Genomic DNA, 16951 nt, shown 5'->3' with positions numbered 1-16951 from the left:
GGGAAACTGATAGGAGGCATGCTACCACATTGTATACAGCATGGGAATAAGGTGGTCTGGAAAACGACACCAAGTAGGTGGCTGAGTTAAGGAAAGCATTCTTGGGTAGAACCTGGGAAACGGCACTTGGGTGTGGATGGTTCTCAATATTTGATAATATTGATAATATTTGATAATATTTGATAATATTTGATAATAAATCTTGATAATATGAAAAATAGATACCTAAATATTGGCATCGTCCTTTTGCCCCAGTACTGCAAAGAGTAGTCAAAATGATGATTAAATAAGGAAATGCATGGGAAAGTACTTTACAATGTGCATTTGTCATTGCAAGTTTTAAAAGACCACAGATTTTTCATTACTTTCTTTGAAACCTTACCCGATAACATCTCAATATATTCCAAAAACATTATCCCCCTAAGACCAGGAATGTTGCATATCTGAGGATTAATCTGCCAGAGTTCCTCTCTAATTGTCAGGGGTTTGGTGTCCATGTATATGTGTGTGTGAGTATGTGTTTGGTTAGGTTTATTTTTCATCTTTGTTGATTTTGTTTTATATTGGGTAGAATCTGTTATTTTAAATTATTTTTATGCTAACATTTATTAACCACTTATTACTTAACAAGCACTTTCAGGCGCATTACCTCATTTCTCAAAAGTGCTCAGGAAGAAGCTGTTTCTATTTCCACTTCACAGATGAAGCAACTGAGGTTCAAAGAAGGTGCGCAAGTTTCTAGCAGCAGTAAATGGCAGAGCCAGGACTCAAACCCAGTGCTTCTGACATCAAGTTATTTTCTCATTCTACTCTACTATGTATGAGGATAAGATTTTGATACTTTCTCCTTGCAAGAACCAGCAGAGTTTTTTTTTTTCTTTTAAAAGGAGAAAAAGATCTCAATGTGACTTAAATATAAATGCAATCTAAGTCTCAGAAACAAGGCAATCAGAGCTGCTAAATCTTAGCAGCTGCAAGTAAAGAGCAGAAAGCAAGGCCAAGCAACTCTTCTTTTAAAATTTGAGGCGCATGAAACAAAGATACTGAAATGGCGCTCATTGTCCAAAAATGATGAGGCGGAATTCCTTAACTTCTGGCCCTGGAGAAACACACTCAGAATCACCGAGTTCTTGCAGAACATCGTGAGATTATTTACCTTCAGGCTGGGATTTATAGCAATCACCTTGTAGGTTACAGCTGAGAAAAATGAGTTGTCAAAAAAGGCAACGACAATTGCAAGTACAAGCAACTGTCAAAATGATAAAACTGTCACATCTATACATATCAAGCAACAGTTGCATTCATTATGTACAACTCCTGGTACTTAATACTGTCTGCCAAGGAAGCTAAGCTCCATTTAGAGTTTTGCTGTTAGCACAAATATATTTGAAAGAGACTTGACTGAGTTTTTCATGATTTTACAGAGAATGCAGTGAAATTGTCTTGAGAGTAATCCACTGATATCTGGGGAAGATTTGTCAAAAGGGATATCTCAGCCTTAAGTATTTTGCAAAAGTACACCAGTATTGATTTTGGGGACATGTGAGATCTCAAACAGCTTGTATTCTTATTTTTAGGGAAAAAAATTATACTTCAATGACCAGTTTGAGTGTGTTTTCCCTCAGGGAAATTCTCCGTTTGTAGATCTTCAAGCATGAGAGGTATTGTTGAAATGACAGAGAAAAGGAGAGAGAGAAGGAAAGCATGGAGAGAGGGAGGGGGATCAGAAATATAGTAAAAGGGAGAGACAGAGGTAGGGAAGGCAGAGGGAGAGAAAGAGAAAAATGGACTAAGGACGAAAACCACAAAGAATATTTGATTATTTTGATCACTTTTTTGAAGATACTTTGTTGTACATGTATCCTCACCCAAAATTAATATTATTGATTTCAAGGAGTAAAAATGAGGATGAGGAAGTTGATGTCCTCATGTTCATTTATAGGTTGGTAACTTTCTACCACTTTACCTACACCCTCTGACTTTTCTAGCTTTTGTCTAGTTCAGCATTTGCTCTTTTTTACTTGCTCTAGTAGAACCAGATCAGTGAAGAGATGAAAGCTGGCCAGAAATACTGTTGTGCGCCATATCGGAATTTTAGTGATTCTGAAGTTCCCTCTCATTAGTGATAGAAAAGTTTATATTCCGGCCCTTAAAGTCATTATTCTCTTGTCAAGGGCCTTCCATTTAAGAGGCTTAAGCCAGCATGGAAAGGTACATTTTTTTTTTTATTTTGCGGTACGCGGGCCTCTCACTGTTGTGGCCTCTCCCGTTGCGGAGCACAGGCTCCGGACGCGCATGCTCAGCGGCCGTGACTCACGGGCCCAGCCGCTCCGCGGCATGTGGGATCTTCCCGGACCGGGGCACGAACCCGTGTCCCCTGCATCGGCAGGCGGACTCTCAACCACTGAGCCACCAGGGAAGCCCGGAAAGGTACATTTTAAGGATTAGCTGACACTGGGAGATGTATACGAGACGTTTTTCTGAATATCTAACATTCCAGGGCTTGGTTTCTGGAAGCACCTGCATTACCCATTGCATATCATACTTCTCAATCTGTTCTGCTGTCCTCCCACTGTTAATCCCCTCATTTCAGCCCATTACCTTCTGTATGTACTCTCTTAATCTACAAACTTTGCTCTCTCTCCAATGACATCGTAACCCTTATTTTGGTTTGTGACATTCAAGGATTACCTAGAGCAATGCTCTCCTGACTTGTTACCGTCATGAGAGCTTTCCTGCTGCATGCTGCTTTGTCAGATAGCCTCTCTAGCACTGTTTCAGCCTTCTAAGTGAAAAATTCACCCAGAAGGCAGGCTCCTGCTTTGTCAGCACATTTGAATTTTAGAGACTGGTTGGCATCTATTCTCCTCACCAATTGCCACAAATAAAACACACACCCCCGGCCCCCAGTCAAAATTTTGTGCTCATATAGTTGAAATCACCAAGAAAATACACATCAGTGCTCCACCTGTGGGCACTTTGTGTCTCTCATCCCCACCCTCCGTCTCCCACACATGTTAAACATGGCCCAACAGCCATGGACCTGCAAAAAACTTGGTGAGATCCAAGTTACAGAAACCTAGTTAGTATGTAAAGTATGCAAAAAGAGCAAAACACTTAATGACTTGGGAGAGAAAAATAAGTTCTAAAAAAGTGAGTGTTGAATGAATGAATGCATTCATGGAACAAAGATGGCATGAAAACATTCTAATGCAAACATCTACAAGCAATGGTTAGCGTTTTTCTTTCTTTTTTAATTCACAGGTGAGCTCAATCAAAAAGCATACCGAAAATAAGAGTGGTAACTGAGTAAACTGATGATAGGTGAACCTAAGTGGGACTAGAGAAAGGGGTACATGTCAATCTTAGTAACAAGGTTTGGGTTTTAATGTCCATGAGGATAGGACATCCTGAGGACTTGAGTTGGAACTGAGACTCCTAGGTAAAACCCAGAATTCCTGAAAGCTTGCTTTTCACTTCAGAGAAGAACTGTTCTATGTAAATCCACCTGCTGGCACAGGAGGACTACAAGGAAGATGAACTTTGATTAATTATACTTTGGGATTGTGCAAATTTGACTTACGAATATAGTAGTGTAAACCCAAGAGACACATGCATGTAAAAACTTTCCAAAGAAATACTCTTAAAACCTAAGGCCCAGAAGCATTCTACGGAGGAAGCAAGCTCTGCCGAAAATGAGCTAAGAATAATTAAAAATATAAATAAACAATCCACCATGAGCTAGAGACAATGGACACAACATACAGGAGGATCACAATATCAGGAATTTCAGAAAAGAGAATAATCTGAAAGAATAAAAAATAAAAACCATAAGCATAGAAATACTATAAAAACAGATTTTTTTAAATACACATAGAACTTCTAGATATTAAAAGAAGATGGGTTAAGAGACATGGACTATAGAAAGAATGAGAAGATCCAACATACATCAAATAGAAAAAGAGAACAGAGAATGGAGGAAGAGAATATTTGAAGATGTGATGTCTGAGAGTTTTATAGAATTGGTATAAACATGGCTTCATATTCAAGATGTAAAACAAGTCCTAGCCAGTATAAATACACACTTAGACATGTTATACTGAATTTCAGGACACCAAAGAAAAATGTAAAAGCAACTGGAGAGAAAAAGTGGATTACCTATTAAGAACAGTAATAAGAGAAAAGAGTTTTTATAGCAACAATAAAGACATGGGATGGAAGGAGAGTGAAATGGATTAACATTATGAAAGTTCTGAGAGTAGAAAATAAACTAGTCAATCTAGAATTCAATGCCAAGAGAGATCACCATTCCAGATTAATTGTAATGTAAAGATGACTTCAGATAAATATTAAGAAGTTTTACAATTCACTAGATCCTTCCTGAAACAACTACTAAGGGATAAATTTCATGAGGAAATTAAATCCTGAAGGAGAAGAATAAAAGGAGGAATGGTAAGAAAAAAACCTCCAAACTGATGAATATGTGGGTAAGTCACTGAAGCCCTGACTGAAAAATTAATGAAAAATTTAAGGAAGATATAAAAATCATGAATGACACTCCAGGTCCTGAAGTGACCTAAAAATAGCATTAAAAGAAGCATAGAGCTATTGATTAACCTCAATTTTTGTTGTTTATATATTTAAAATTTAGGACTAAGCTTTAAAAGAATAGAAATAAAATCTATAATTTGTAACATAAAGGGGGATTCAAACAAGGAATCTAATTTAGAAGGCAGAACAGAAAAACTAAGTCCATGCTTATTTATAATTTAATATTGAAACACTTGAAGTATTTCCTTTAAAATCAGCAACAAGGTAAGGATGTCCTCTACCACTGTCTTTATCCAGTATTACACTGGGGGCCTTAGCCAAAGCAATAAGAAAAACAAATTAATTGTAACAATCAGAAAAGAAAAAACAGATCTGCTACTACTTGCAGATTATATAACTGAAAAAAAATCTAAGAAATATACAGATACTAGTAAAACCAATAATCAAGTTTAACAAAGTTTTTTCAAGAAAACTGATTTAAAATATTAATATTGTTTCTATAATGAAGCAACAAACAACTGGAAAATGTAATCATCTCCCCACAATTCCACCACTAGGCAATCCAAGGAAAGCCCTTGCACACATGTGCATAGAGACAGAAATAAGAATATTTCCTGCAGAAAAAGAAAAAATAAAAAAGCTGTAAGAGTATAAAACTTAAAAAAAATAAACAACAAAGAATCAACCAAACCATCCCTCAGTAGGTATAGTCACACAATGGGATAAAATGCAACAATTAAAAAGAATGAATTGCCAATCTGGACAAATCTCAGAAACATAATGTTGAATGAAAAGGTAAGTTGCAAAAAGAAAGTTCATTATGGTATCATTTATGTAAAATCTCCCTAAAATATAATTTATGAATATATGGACATGTAGGGAAAATATGAAAATATGCGTAAGAATCATGCAAGGGAATGAAGCCTCTAACTTCACATACATACAACTGACCCTTGAACTATGCGAGGGTTAATCCACATGTAACTTATAGTCAGAACTCCAGATCCATGGTTCCTCCACATCCACGGATTCAACCAACCATGGACTGTGTAGCACTGTAGTGTTTACTATTGAAAAACATCTCCATATAAGTGGAATCGTGCAGTTCAAATCAACATTGTTCAAGGGTCAATTGTAGTTACTTCCGGGTCTAGGATAATAGGACTTCAGCCATAGCTGTAATATTTTATATTCCTTGAAAAAATATTTGAAGCACATATGGCATAATTTTAAGATTTGGTCTTGATGGTAGGTGCAATGATGTCTGTTATATTATTTTCTCTGTTTGAATCTTTTCATAATTAAAAAGCAATGTGAAGAGATATTTATTGATCATATTGACATTTTAACCAAGTTATTTTTGATCAAGTTTTCTGATATTCCTGTTATAATGCAGGTAAATAATAAGTATTTTCTTTTGTTTTGTTCCCATTGGATCTTACTCGAAGTTTTGTTGCACAATCTCAGAAGAGACTTTAACAATTTTTTTTAACCTTTTGACCCCCTTTACCCACTTCTGTCCTCTTCACTGTTCCCCCACCTCTGGCAGCCACAAATCTGTTCTCTGTGTCTATGAGCTTGTTTTTTTTCCTTTTCAGATTCCACATATGTATTCCACATATTTATATTTCACAATCGTACAGTATTTGTCTTTCTTTGACTGACTTGTTTCACTTAGTGTAATGCCCTTGAGAACCATACATGTCACAAATGGCAGTATTTCACTTCTTTTTGATGGCTGAATAATATTCCACCGTATATATACACCACAATTGCATTATCCATTCATCTATTGTCGGACACCTAGGTTGTTTCTATATCTTGGCTATTGCAAATAGTGCAGCAATGAACATGGGGTACGTATAACAATAAGCATTTGATGAATGAAATGCATGAGAATCATGAAAGCCACTTTGAGAGTCACCTCTTCCCTTCTCAGTTTCTACTTTATTCTACTTCACTTCCTCTCTTTCTTTCTCCTGATTGTTTCAGATAAGTCAGTGATATGTCTTAAACCTCTATGCAAAGTAAGAATGACAATACAGCAAGAAAAAGAATAAGCTATCTTTCCTCTCCAAGATTTTTCTTATATTTATGTCTGTGTCAGGTTAAGGCATACAAAGACTAATTTATGTCTTTTGTTGTTTGCTCTACCCATCAAGCTCATCGTTCACACATTAGAGGGCTGAAAATCTTTAGAGATAGAGCTTCCAGAAATAAATTAAATCTCTTACTTTAAGGTTTGTTTCCTGTTCTATTTTTAAGAAAATTTAAAATAAAATTGCTACCATGAGGGTAAGGATGATGACAGGTGACTTATTCTAAATTTCCCCTAGTTTACTTTAAAATTTTATTTTTCTTATGACAAAAGAGAAAGGGTTTTAACATTGAAAAATATAGTGTTACAGCCTTCTACCATTTCCCCCATGAGCAGTGGGAGAAAGGACTCCTTTTTCTACATTACAATTTCAATATGAACAACAGTAAGTAGAACCCACAATATATATAATGTATAGTTACTGTCTGAAAGGAGTTATTCTTGGTCTTGTACAGCAAGATAAGAGTATTAAGAATATGTGTTTATGTTGAGAGATGAGTTCTTTGTTTACCCTTTCAGAGATATAGCTTGAGTCTGAGTATCTTAACTTCTATCAACACCTCTGTCCCAACCTAATCTCCTATATTTCCACCTGGTTCTGCAATACAAACAGGTTCACAAATATCACCAGAAAATAAATCATCTAGTAATATTTGTTCATCTAAACTACCAAGGGATATCTATAAGGTGAAACTCAAGGATCGGCCAAACATACATATTTGGCCCCAAAATCGGAATGCTCAAAATTATCCAACTGACTATGTAAACAGCTAAAGTTATTTCAAGAGCTAGAAGATAAAAACAAAACAAAACAAAACCCAAACTTGTTTCATTGATTCATAGGCTGTGTTTAAATAACATATGTACTGAAAGTACATTTTTGCTAATATCAGTAGTGGTTTAATTCAAGTGTCTGTTTTCACACAGGGAATAAAATGGATCAATGTGCCTAGTCCTCCCATACTCAGCCGAAAAGATCCCCTGCCCCGTAACATAAGAACAAGCTACAGCTGATCCTTGGGATGGAGAGACTATAGGGGCAGTTACCCAGAAAGGAAACTTAGGACATTTACTTTTTAGCTCTTTATATCGTCATATTTTAAACACAATTTTCAGGATTAAAAACCAATCTGTTAGATGCTCTATCTCTTGGAGTAGATGCTCTATCTCTTGGAGAAGGCAGATATAATATCGTCTCTGGCAAATAAACATCTTATTTTGAGATAACCTGGAGTAGCTTTTTTTTCCATCCTATTATTCCAAATTTCCTAAAATTTCCAAGTCTTTGTCTCTTCCATAGCAAACATTATAGAAAGGGAGGTACAGTGGGGAAAGGGTGCAGGAAGTTTAACCCAAAAGATGCTGGAGAAATTGTTTGCTGGTACAAAGTTGGAGCAACTCAACAAAATCATTTATGAACAAAAGAAGTTGCACACTATACAAGTTCTCAATATCCCACTAAAGAAAACTGCCCAGTGGAGAGAGTCAACTCTAAGATTTCTTTTTCTCTATATGGGCTCCAAGGCAAAAGGCCATCAACTAACATCATCTGTAAACCTCATTTATTGAATTCCTAAAACATGTTATTGATTTTTTTAAAAATAATTTAATCAAAATGCTGCATTCATAATTAATAATATATTCAAGTCACCACTGAAAATAAAAGAAATCTAATAAAACACATTTTGCACCCCATACATGAACCTTGTTCTATGGCTTCCTATTCAAGAAACACTTGGCATATCTCATTAATTCTTTACCAATATGTGTGCTATCAAAATTTCATTATCATAAGATTAAATAATTTTACAAAATAATCCAAGTTCTCAGCATAAAAACTGCTACAATTATTCCAATTTGTCTGTAAAGGCAAATAAATACACCTACCTCAACAAATATAAAACACGGGATGATGGAATAACTTCGTTGAGTGTTGTTTCCTACAGCCATTTCTTACAACATGTAGCAAGGCTGCACCGTCTTAAACTGTCCAGGCTGAAATAGAAATAGATAGCATGGTGTTAAGAACCATATGTTTAGCAGTCCTTTAGGTATTTACATAAAAATATCAGCTACCCTCTAGATAAGCAAGCTGTGTACAAACAATGCAAAATACTAATCTACAACACAGTCAAGTCAGACTAATAATCAGTCCAGAGAAGAGAAAATAATGTATACTAGCCATGAACAGTCTTTGAGCCTAAATGACCAGGTAGGGAGCTCCTGTGCACACAGTTATAGTGAACAGAATTCTAATCGCCTGGTGCTGCACAGTGCCTTAACCCAGTAGACTGTGCTCATGCCATGAACGCAGTTTTTGCGACAAAACATTTGTTATTGTCCATTCTGTATGAATCTCCCCTTTCTGTGCCTGATCCTTGCAGTTTGCCATCTAGGGACACGTTTATTTCTGCCTTCGCCTCTCCCTTTGGAGCTGACATTTAGCACTGAGGCACTAATCCCTGACTTCCTTCCGTGACCACTCTGCCCTTGCTCCCTTGACTGCAGGGCTATTAACTACTCTGGATTAATACATCACTGATCCCTCTCACTGGGTTCCCTCAGCCGTGTGTGTGTGTGTGTGTGTGTGTGTGTGTGTGTGTGTGTGTGTGTGTGTGTGTGTGTGTGTGTGTGTGTGTGTGTGTGTGTGTGTGTTTCCAAACACAAAACATTGACTATAAGAATGGAGTAGCTGGCCTATAGCAGAGTATTTTAAATATTTGTTAGAACTCTTCTGTCCTACTTTGAACTGAGAATATTCTTGTATTAAAAGATCAGTTAATTTTGGTTCTTCTTAAAACAATAACAACAACAAATAGAGATTTTAGACTTTTCTGAAACTTCCACAGCCCAGTAAAAAGAATTTTCCACTATACCTTTTATTCTCTATCCAAAGCAATACTTGACATGTTTCAGGTATCTGCTTTCTAGAGTCATTATTTTTTGTTTGTTCTGTTTCTGTGTCAGATTTCCCAATAGTTCTTACGGATTGTGATACGAAGACTGGCAATGGGGACTGCTAGTCTATGCAACTGGCCAACCGCATTTTTTCTTAAAGGTCATGAATTAATGTTTTTAACTTAATTCTGTCTTTAAGTCCGTCCTTATGTTTTTCCAAAATAAAACTTTAAAATACATTTCCTTCTCTTTTTGAAATGCCAGCTTCTCACGTGTCGACTAAAACTTTCCCTGATCAAATGTAACATTATGTGTAGTATTAAGTCCATGCCAATCATAGTGTTTACATTATTTAATTTTTAGGCAACTTAATTTTTTCAATTAAAATTGGATATTATCTGTTATACTCATAATATATCTGTGATTTCACCATCTATTTCATGATTTAGGAATCAATAATATTTGTTTACAATTAGAAAGGAACCCATCCATAGAACACACATTGAGTTGATTTGGCAACCATGTATTGGTTTCATTTTATCCTTACTTAATCCAAGTATCTTAGAATTCACTTATCAGTATTTATGATTTAGATGAGTCCTACTGTTAGCATCAACTAAACACAGAACCACACATCTGAAAAGAAAATTAAATTTTTAATCACCTTGAAGTAGGTAGGGGCACCAGAAAAAACAAAGGCATCAGACATACCTAGTATTTTCGATGGCTTCTCCATACAATTAATAAAAAATAGCAATGAAATGGAGAATACAAGACAGGCTTTGGATATCATATAAAATTCTCCTTTCTATTCACTCTTCTGGTTCAAAATACAAACTAGCTTTTTATGTGTGTATGGAGACTACATATATGCATATATATACACATATATGTATCTATGTATGTGTATTATACATAATCAGTAACTATAGTAAGGTATATTTCACATATAATTCACCCATTTCAAGTGTACAATTCAATGATCTTTTAGTAAATTTACCAAGTTGTACAATGATCATAAAACAATTTTAGCACTTCTTCCTTCACCCCCCAAAATGTCATCCCCACCATCACCTCCCTCACCACCTCTCCAGCCCAGCTAGTCACTATTCTCTATGTCTCTACAGATTTGCTTTTTTTGGATATTTCAAATAAATATAATCATACAATATGTGGTCTTTTGACCTGGATTCTTAGCATAATGTTTTTGAAGTTTATTCATGTCATAGTGCACATATCAGTAATTTTTCCTTTTTATTACTGAATGTATTTCATCGTATGGCTATAGAACCTTTACCAATTGGTGGCAATGTAGGTAGTTTCTAATTTTTGCTGTATCCAATATTAGGTTGTATCCAGTATTATGGATAATGATGCTAAGAACATCTGTATACTTTTATTGTAGATGTATACCTAAGAGTGGAATTACTGGGCCATATGCTAAATTGTTTAATTTTTTAAAGGAAACTGCAGAAGTGTTCTCCAAAGTGGTTGTGTCATTTTACACTGCCGCCAGCAACAATAAGGGTTCTCCTTTCTCCACATCCTAACATTTTTATTGCCTATCTTTTTTATTATAGTCATTCGAGTGGGTGTGAGATAATATCTCATTGTAGTTTTCATTTTGTAAATAACAAATGATATCGAGCATCCTTTCAGGTGCTTATTGCCCATTATTCTATCTTCTTTTGTGAAATAAATAAAAAAAAAACAAAAGATTTGGATATTTTCAAGATATAAGTGTTATTTATATTATTCTGGATAATACAAAGTCCCTTATCAGATGTATATTTTGTCTTTTGACGATTAATGTGCCTTGGTGTGGATTCCTTTAGGTTTATGCTGCTTAGAGATTTCTTCCTACTTGAATCTATGGGTTTATGTTTTTTTCCCAAATTTGGGAAAATGTTCAGCCATTATTCCTGGAAAACTTTTTAACCCACTCTCTCATCTCTTTCTGGGACTCCCGTGACATGAATATTAGATCTTCTGTTATAGTCCATCATGTCCCTGACACTCTTAATCACCCCTCCCCAAGTCTATTTTCTCTCTGTTGTTCAGATTGGATATTTTCTATTATTCTATCCTCAAGTTCACTGACTCTTTCCTCTATCATCCCCATTATGGTGTTGAGCCAAGTCCATCCACTGAGTTTATGTTAGTTGTTATATTTCTTAGTTCTAAAATTTATATTTGCTTTTTCTTTATATTTTCTATTTCTTTGCTGAAACTCTATTTCTTTGCTGAGACTATTTTTTCATGTTTCAAGCATGTCTGTAAGTATTTATTAAAGTACTTTTATGATGGCCACTTAAATTATTGTCAGGTAGTTTTATATCATCTTGGTTTTGGTGTCTGTTGATGGTCTTTTCTTATTCAGTTTGCGATCTTCCTGGTTCTTGGTATGAAGAGTGATTTTTGACTGACCTTGGGTTGTTACAAGACTCAGGATCCTGTTTAAAGCTTATGTTTTATCATAGTTCCTCTGACACTCCTCTGGGTAGGTATGCGGAATGTCACCTTGTTAGTGCCATGTGAAGGTAGAAGTCCGGGTTCTCCACTTGGCTTCCTATGACAGCTAGTTGGGGAGGGACCCCTTTTGCTGGGCAGCAGTAGAGTTCAGGCTCCTCAATAGGGCCCCATTGATACCACCCTGGTTGGGGAGGGGGTTAGGTACTTCTTTGCGGCTCCCCACATGGCCTCCACTGACACTATGGCCTTGCTATTGTTGTGTAATAATAAAACTGAATTTCCACTAGTCCCCCTCTGATACCACTCCAGGGAGGAGGAAGTCGGGATGCCTCATTACTGCCTAAAGCAGGTAAAAGTCTAGGCTCCTCCCCATGTTTTCCCCTGATACTGTAGAGCAGGGATGGAGGCCTACTCATTACTGCCCAGCATGAACTAAAGTCCTGGTTCCCTACTCGGCCTTCTCTGATATGACCCCAGCAGGAGACTAGGGGAGCCTCCTTATAGCGTGGCAAGGGTAGAAGTCCAGGGTCCCCACTTGGTCTTTGCTGACAGAGACAGAGATAGGACTGAAGTTTTTCTGTGGTTTTTGGATATAGTCAAAGGGTTATTTTCTAAAAGTTTGCTGCATTGCTAGGCTGCCCTTTTCCAGGCCCTTTGGCTAGAGAGGTGGCAGGCTTTCTTGGGGCTGTTTTGTCTGCAAGTATCAATAACCCAGGTTGCCAGCTTCTCCAATATCCAGTCTGAGATATGAGGTAAAAAGTAATCCTGGGAACTCAATATTGTGTTGGCTGTTATGTGAAGTCCCCAGCCAGGCCACCTTTTCTTTGTCTGAGCTTTGTCTACATGTAACGTCCAAGATTTTGGGTTGATGTAGTGGGAGGGATGGGGAACGTACATCTTACTCCATCCTCTCAGAAGCAAAAGCCTCCAGAAGTCTTTTTAAAAGAGTACCAAATGGCAGTGACCAAGGTTGTCGTATAGGCTAGCCCCGCTGTGTTCTCATGAATTTGAGTCTTTTGGTGCCCAAGGTTTCAAAATACCAGAATAGCATTATTTGTTTGTTCATTTGTGAGTCCCTAATTCATGCCAGGTATCCCCCATTAGACACAACTAGAAGCAATGAATTAGCCAAATACCCTGTGTTTAAGGGACTAATAGTCATTAAGAATAGATTGCTATACTTGTTTGTATATTTGTTTTTCAACAGCAGCACAAATGACCAATTCTAACTCTTGAGGTCAGGGATCTCTTATCCAACTGGCATAGTAGATACACTGTCTAGGACCCATAATACTTTTAGGGGCCTTTGAAAACATTAAAAATTTTTTTTAAATAATAAATTTTTAGGTTAGGTACAAAAATATTTTAATATATTATTAAATTCAGTTTTATACTAATTCAACTATAAAATATAAATTTTAACTTTAATAGAGAAAAGGGTCCACAAAGGCAAAATTTCTTAAAGTCTACAAAAGTAATAAGACAGTCCTAGCTGGGAGAAAGTTAAGGAAAAGTTTCTTAGAGGAGATAGCTGTTTAAGTTGATTAAAATAAAGGTAGCTGCTCCCCTATAAGAGGAGGACAAGAGAAGCATTTCAGCTAAAGGGAACAGCAAGAGCTAAGGTTCCAAAGATATAAGCTGGCCTAACATATGTTTGGGAAACTAAAATCACTACCAGCTCAAATGAAAACATTCGAGGATAAGTATAGACGTTACCAAAATTTATGTATAATACACATAGCGTTTTATACACAAACTCAGAAGCAGAACACCTCAAGGATAAGAAATACAAGGTTGGTTCATTTCCGTATCAGATAAGAACATAGGAAAAAAAGAGAATATTGACAGACAGTACTGTTTCCTAGTAATTAACTCAGACAGAGCTCTTCATTTCTAGGCAGGTAAGTATATTATAAATCAGACCCAGCTAATAAAGGAGTCAATGACATCTCATGTATTTCCATTGGATTTTCCATGTAATTCCCTCTTGTTCATAAGAAGTGTAACAATTCCTACTCACCCCAGAACAAATACAAAAATAATTGCTGATTATAAAGTATCTGTTTTAGTGAGACTGGAAATGGATGGTGATGGAGCATGGTCATAGCTAGATGGGGACAAATGCATTGATTTCTAAGTTATGCAAAGTTGGCTCTAGCTGAGCAGTCAATGAAGTAGCAAGGAACAAAAATGCCCTTGAGAAAGAGTCAGAATGTTTCAGTGGACCTTCTGCCCAGCCTTGGTGTGAATCTAGTATTTCCAGTGGCCAAAGTCACAGCCTGTGGCCCTCCTCAGGGGCCCAGAGTCTATGATTTTAGGGAAGCTAGAGCTTGCTCTTTCTATAGAATATTTTGAGCTAATTTTGCTAAAAATACCATGGTGATTCCCTTCAAAGTTAGAATGATATGAATTAATCGAGTTCACTAAGACAAAAATCTAAAAAACAAATAGGCAACAAGGCCAGCAGAAATGGTGCTTTTCTGAGTAAGCCCCAGTTCTGCATTCTGAGGCCACATTGATTTAGGACAGTGTTTCTCAACCCCATCACTGTAGATATTGTGGGCTGGAAAATGCTTTCTTGTGAGGGGCTGTCTTGAGTACCGCTGGTGTTTAGTTACATCGCTGGCCTCTACCCACAAGACACCAATAGCAGCAACACTCCTCCCCCAATATTGTGACAACTAAAAATGTCTCCAGACATCGCCAGATACTCCCCGTCAAGGTGGGAAGGAGCAGGGGGTGGAGATAGCCTTGCGGGAGAACCACTAATTTCAAAGGATTGAAATCAGAGGCCCTAGGACATGAGAATTTTTGAGCAGGTGAAGAACTTGCTTCACCAGGGATAAAGGCCACAGTTTTGCCCAAGGGGACAAGCCTATTCCTGCCTAGTACCTAACAGAGGAAAATATGGAAATTGTGAGATGCCTTACTGGCATTTGGGGAAACAAAGGTACTATAAGTGGTAGTTACTACCACTTTGAATCTCAAAAGAAAACAGGGCTGTTTCACCCACTGGGGACTATAGGCCCAATTCCTAGGGCCTGTGAGCTATTTAACAGCCCCTGAAAATATATAAGAAATTTTAAAAAGGCAGCAAAACTATGTAAAACCAAATGAATAACTATGTAAGTGTATACCTAAAAATGTAAAATTCTTGCAATTTCATTACTCAATTTAGTGTTAACAATTAATTTGAAAGTGATTTGTAGGTGAAATTCTTAATTCTAAAAATTCCTTTGCTAAGAAACGTTAAATAATTGTAAATTAATAGTTTCAAAAGAAAAGCCGTAAAAATCTTTTCATGCAAAATAAAGATTTACTGTCAGATCACTCATTATGTGTTTATCTTCATATGGAGTGGGGCCTCAAAAAGTGAGTGTCAAAAACAAGGTTAAACAACCTTAAAATAACCCTGGAGGGATTTTGCTTTCAGCCAAGTGAAAGTAACTAAGACTGGATTTCATGCCTGGCACAACTAAAAGATACAGACAAAATAAATGAGCCGATGGTATTCAAGGCACTGGATGTGAGGCAATAAAGGGCAGTGATCCCTGAAAGATGGGAACAAACAGAGGAAAGCCCTACAATTGCCCTAGCTTACTGCCTGGAGAGAGTCTCCAGTACACGGCACAGAGAGGGGAACCCAGAAGAATGGCCCGTGACCTCCCTGAGTTGAATAGACAGAGATGGGAATGTGGGGAGGCCCAAGGGACTGGAGTTCACAAGGCAGAGAACCAGAGAGAATTCTGCACAGATGGAGTTGGGTTGCCCTGCAGAGAGTCCCCTCGAGTCTTCAGCAGAGTACTGATGAGCATGGGAGAAACTAGCTAAGGCCGGGAGTGAAACCATCCAAAAGGATTAGAGAAAAATCATCATCAGGGCTCACAGGAGACTAAGAATACTTTCTGTTCCCACCAACCCAAGTTAAAAGACACCTAACTCACCAGATAGCAGGCAGAAGACTTTAGTTTGGGTTAACTAATAACTCCAATATTAAAACATTTCTCATCCAGGGACCAAAAGTATCCCTAGAGAGTTGTTTTTCCTTTGTCGGTTGCAGGATACCGAGTATTTATTGAGATTCTGGGCCACTGAGTGATGTGCTTTTCCCTGGTGTCTCGCGGCCCCAGAAGCAAGAATATGTTGCATAATCCACGACCCAGGGCGCATCAAAGGCACCTCTGACATGAGTTCTACAACACGAACTTTCTAGGATTTCCTCAAAATTGGGTTGGTGTAAGATTGAAATGAGATTATGTCTAGCAAGGGGAAAAATAGGGCTTATTTCTATGTGATCTACATCTTAATTGGAGGTAAGGGGGGTGGGGATTGGAGTAGAAAAGGGAAAATTAAAAGGCGAAAAATGAGTTGTGAGAGTTACACTTCATTTTGTTCCCCAGTACTCAGGGTGAGCCGTAATCCCCAAATCCAGCTCATCTTTAACACGTGTTAAATAGGCATTAACTTCCTTGGTGGCACTAACCTACCCCTCACTGTTCTGGATCATTTCTATTCAGTGCATTACCTCCAACCAGGATCACAGTGTGCATTTAATTTCCCAAAGCTGGGAAACCTAACTATGTATTTTTTTTAAAAAGCAACTAAAACATTAAGAGATAGGAAAAAATCGAAAGAGATTGTAGATGAGGGCAAAAGAGATTTCATCACAAGATGGTGTGGGATTTAGGACAGTACTACTCAGGCTTTCAAGAGAAATGCTTTACTCTGTTCCATTTCAGAGATGCTTTTCAAAGCTTATAAAGATGCTTTTCAAAGCTTGTAAAGAATGACAGTGTGAAAGCCCCACATTATAGGAGAGTAGCATTGACACCCCCCCACCTTTTGGTCCAGTCTCTCCCTTCCACAGTGTCTCACAGCTAGATCCACGGCTCAGCCCTTGAGTCAGCCCAGAATAAGGCAGAGAGATACAAA

General features: G+C 37.3%; 1 protein-coding gene across 1 annotated transcript in view; it reads right to left on the bottom strand.

Moving 5' to 3' along the window:
* The window catches only part of PLPPR1 (phospholipid phosphatase related 1), a 265947-nt gene that overhangs the window by 112528 nt on the left and 136468 nt on the right, over positions 1 to 16951 (bottom strand). Inside the window, exon 2 of the mRNA XM_033431209.2 lies at positions 8537 to 8644. Within this exon, the coding sequence (XP_033287100.1) occupies positions 8537 to 8599 (63 nt within the window). The 5' untranslated portion in view covers positions 8600 to 8644. The remainder of the gene's footprint in view (positions 1 to 8536; positions 8645 to 16951) is intronic.

The sequence above is a fragment of the Orcinus orca genome, chromosome 6 (assembly GCF_937001465.1).
Source record: "Orcinus orca chromosome 6, mOrcOrc1.1, whole genome shotgun sequence".
Taxonomy (NCBI): Eukaryota; Metazoa; Chordata; class Mammalia; order Artiodactyla; family Delphinidae; genus Orcinus; species Orcinus orca.
This window is presented reverse-complemented; position numbering and strand designations above follow the sequence as displayed.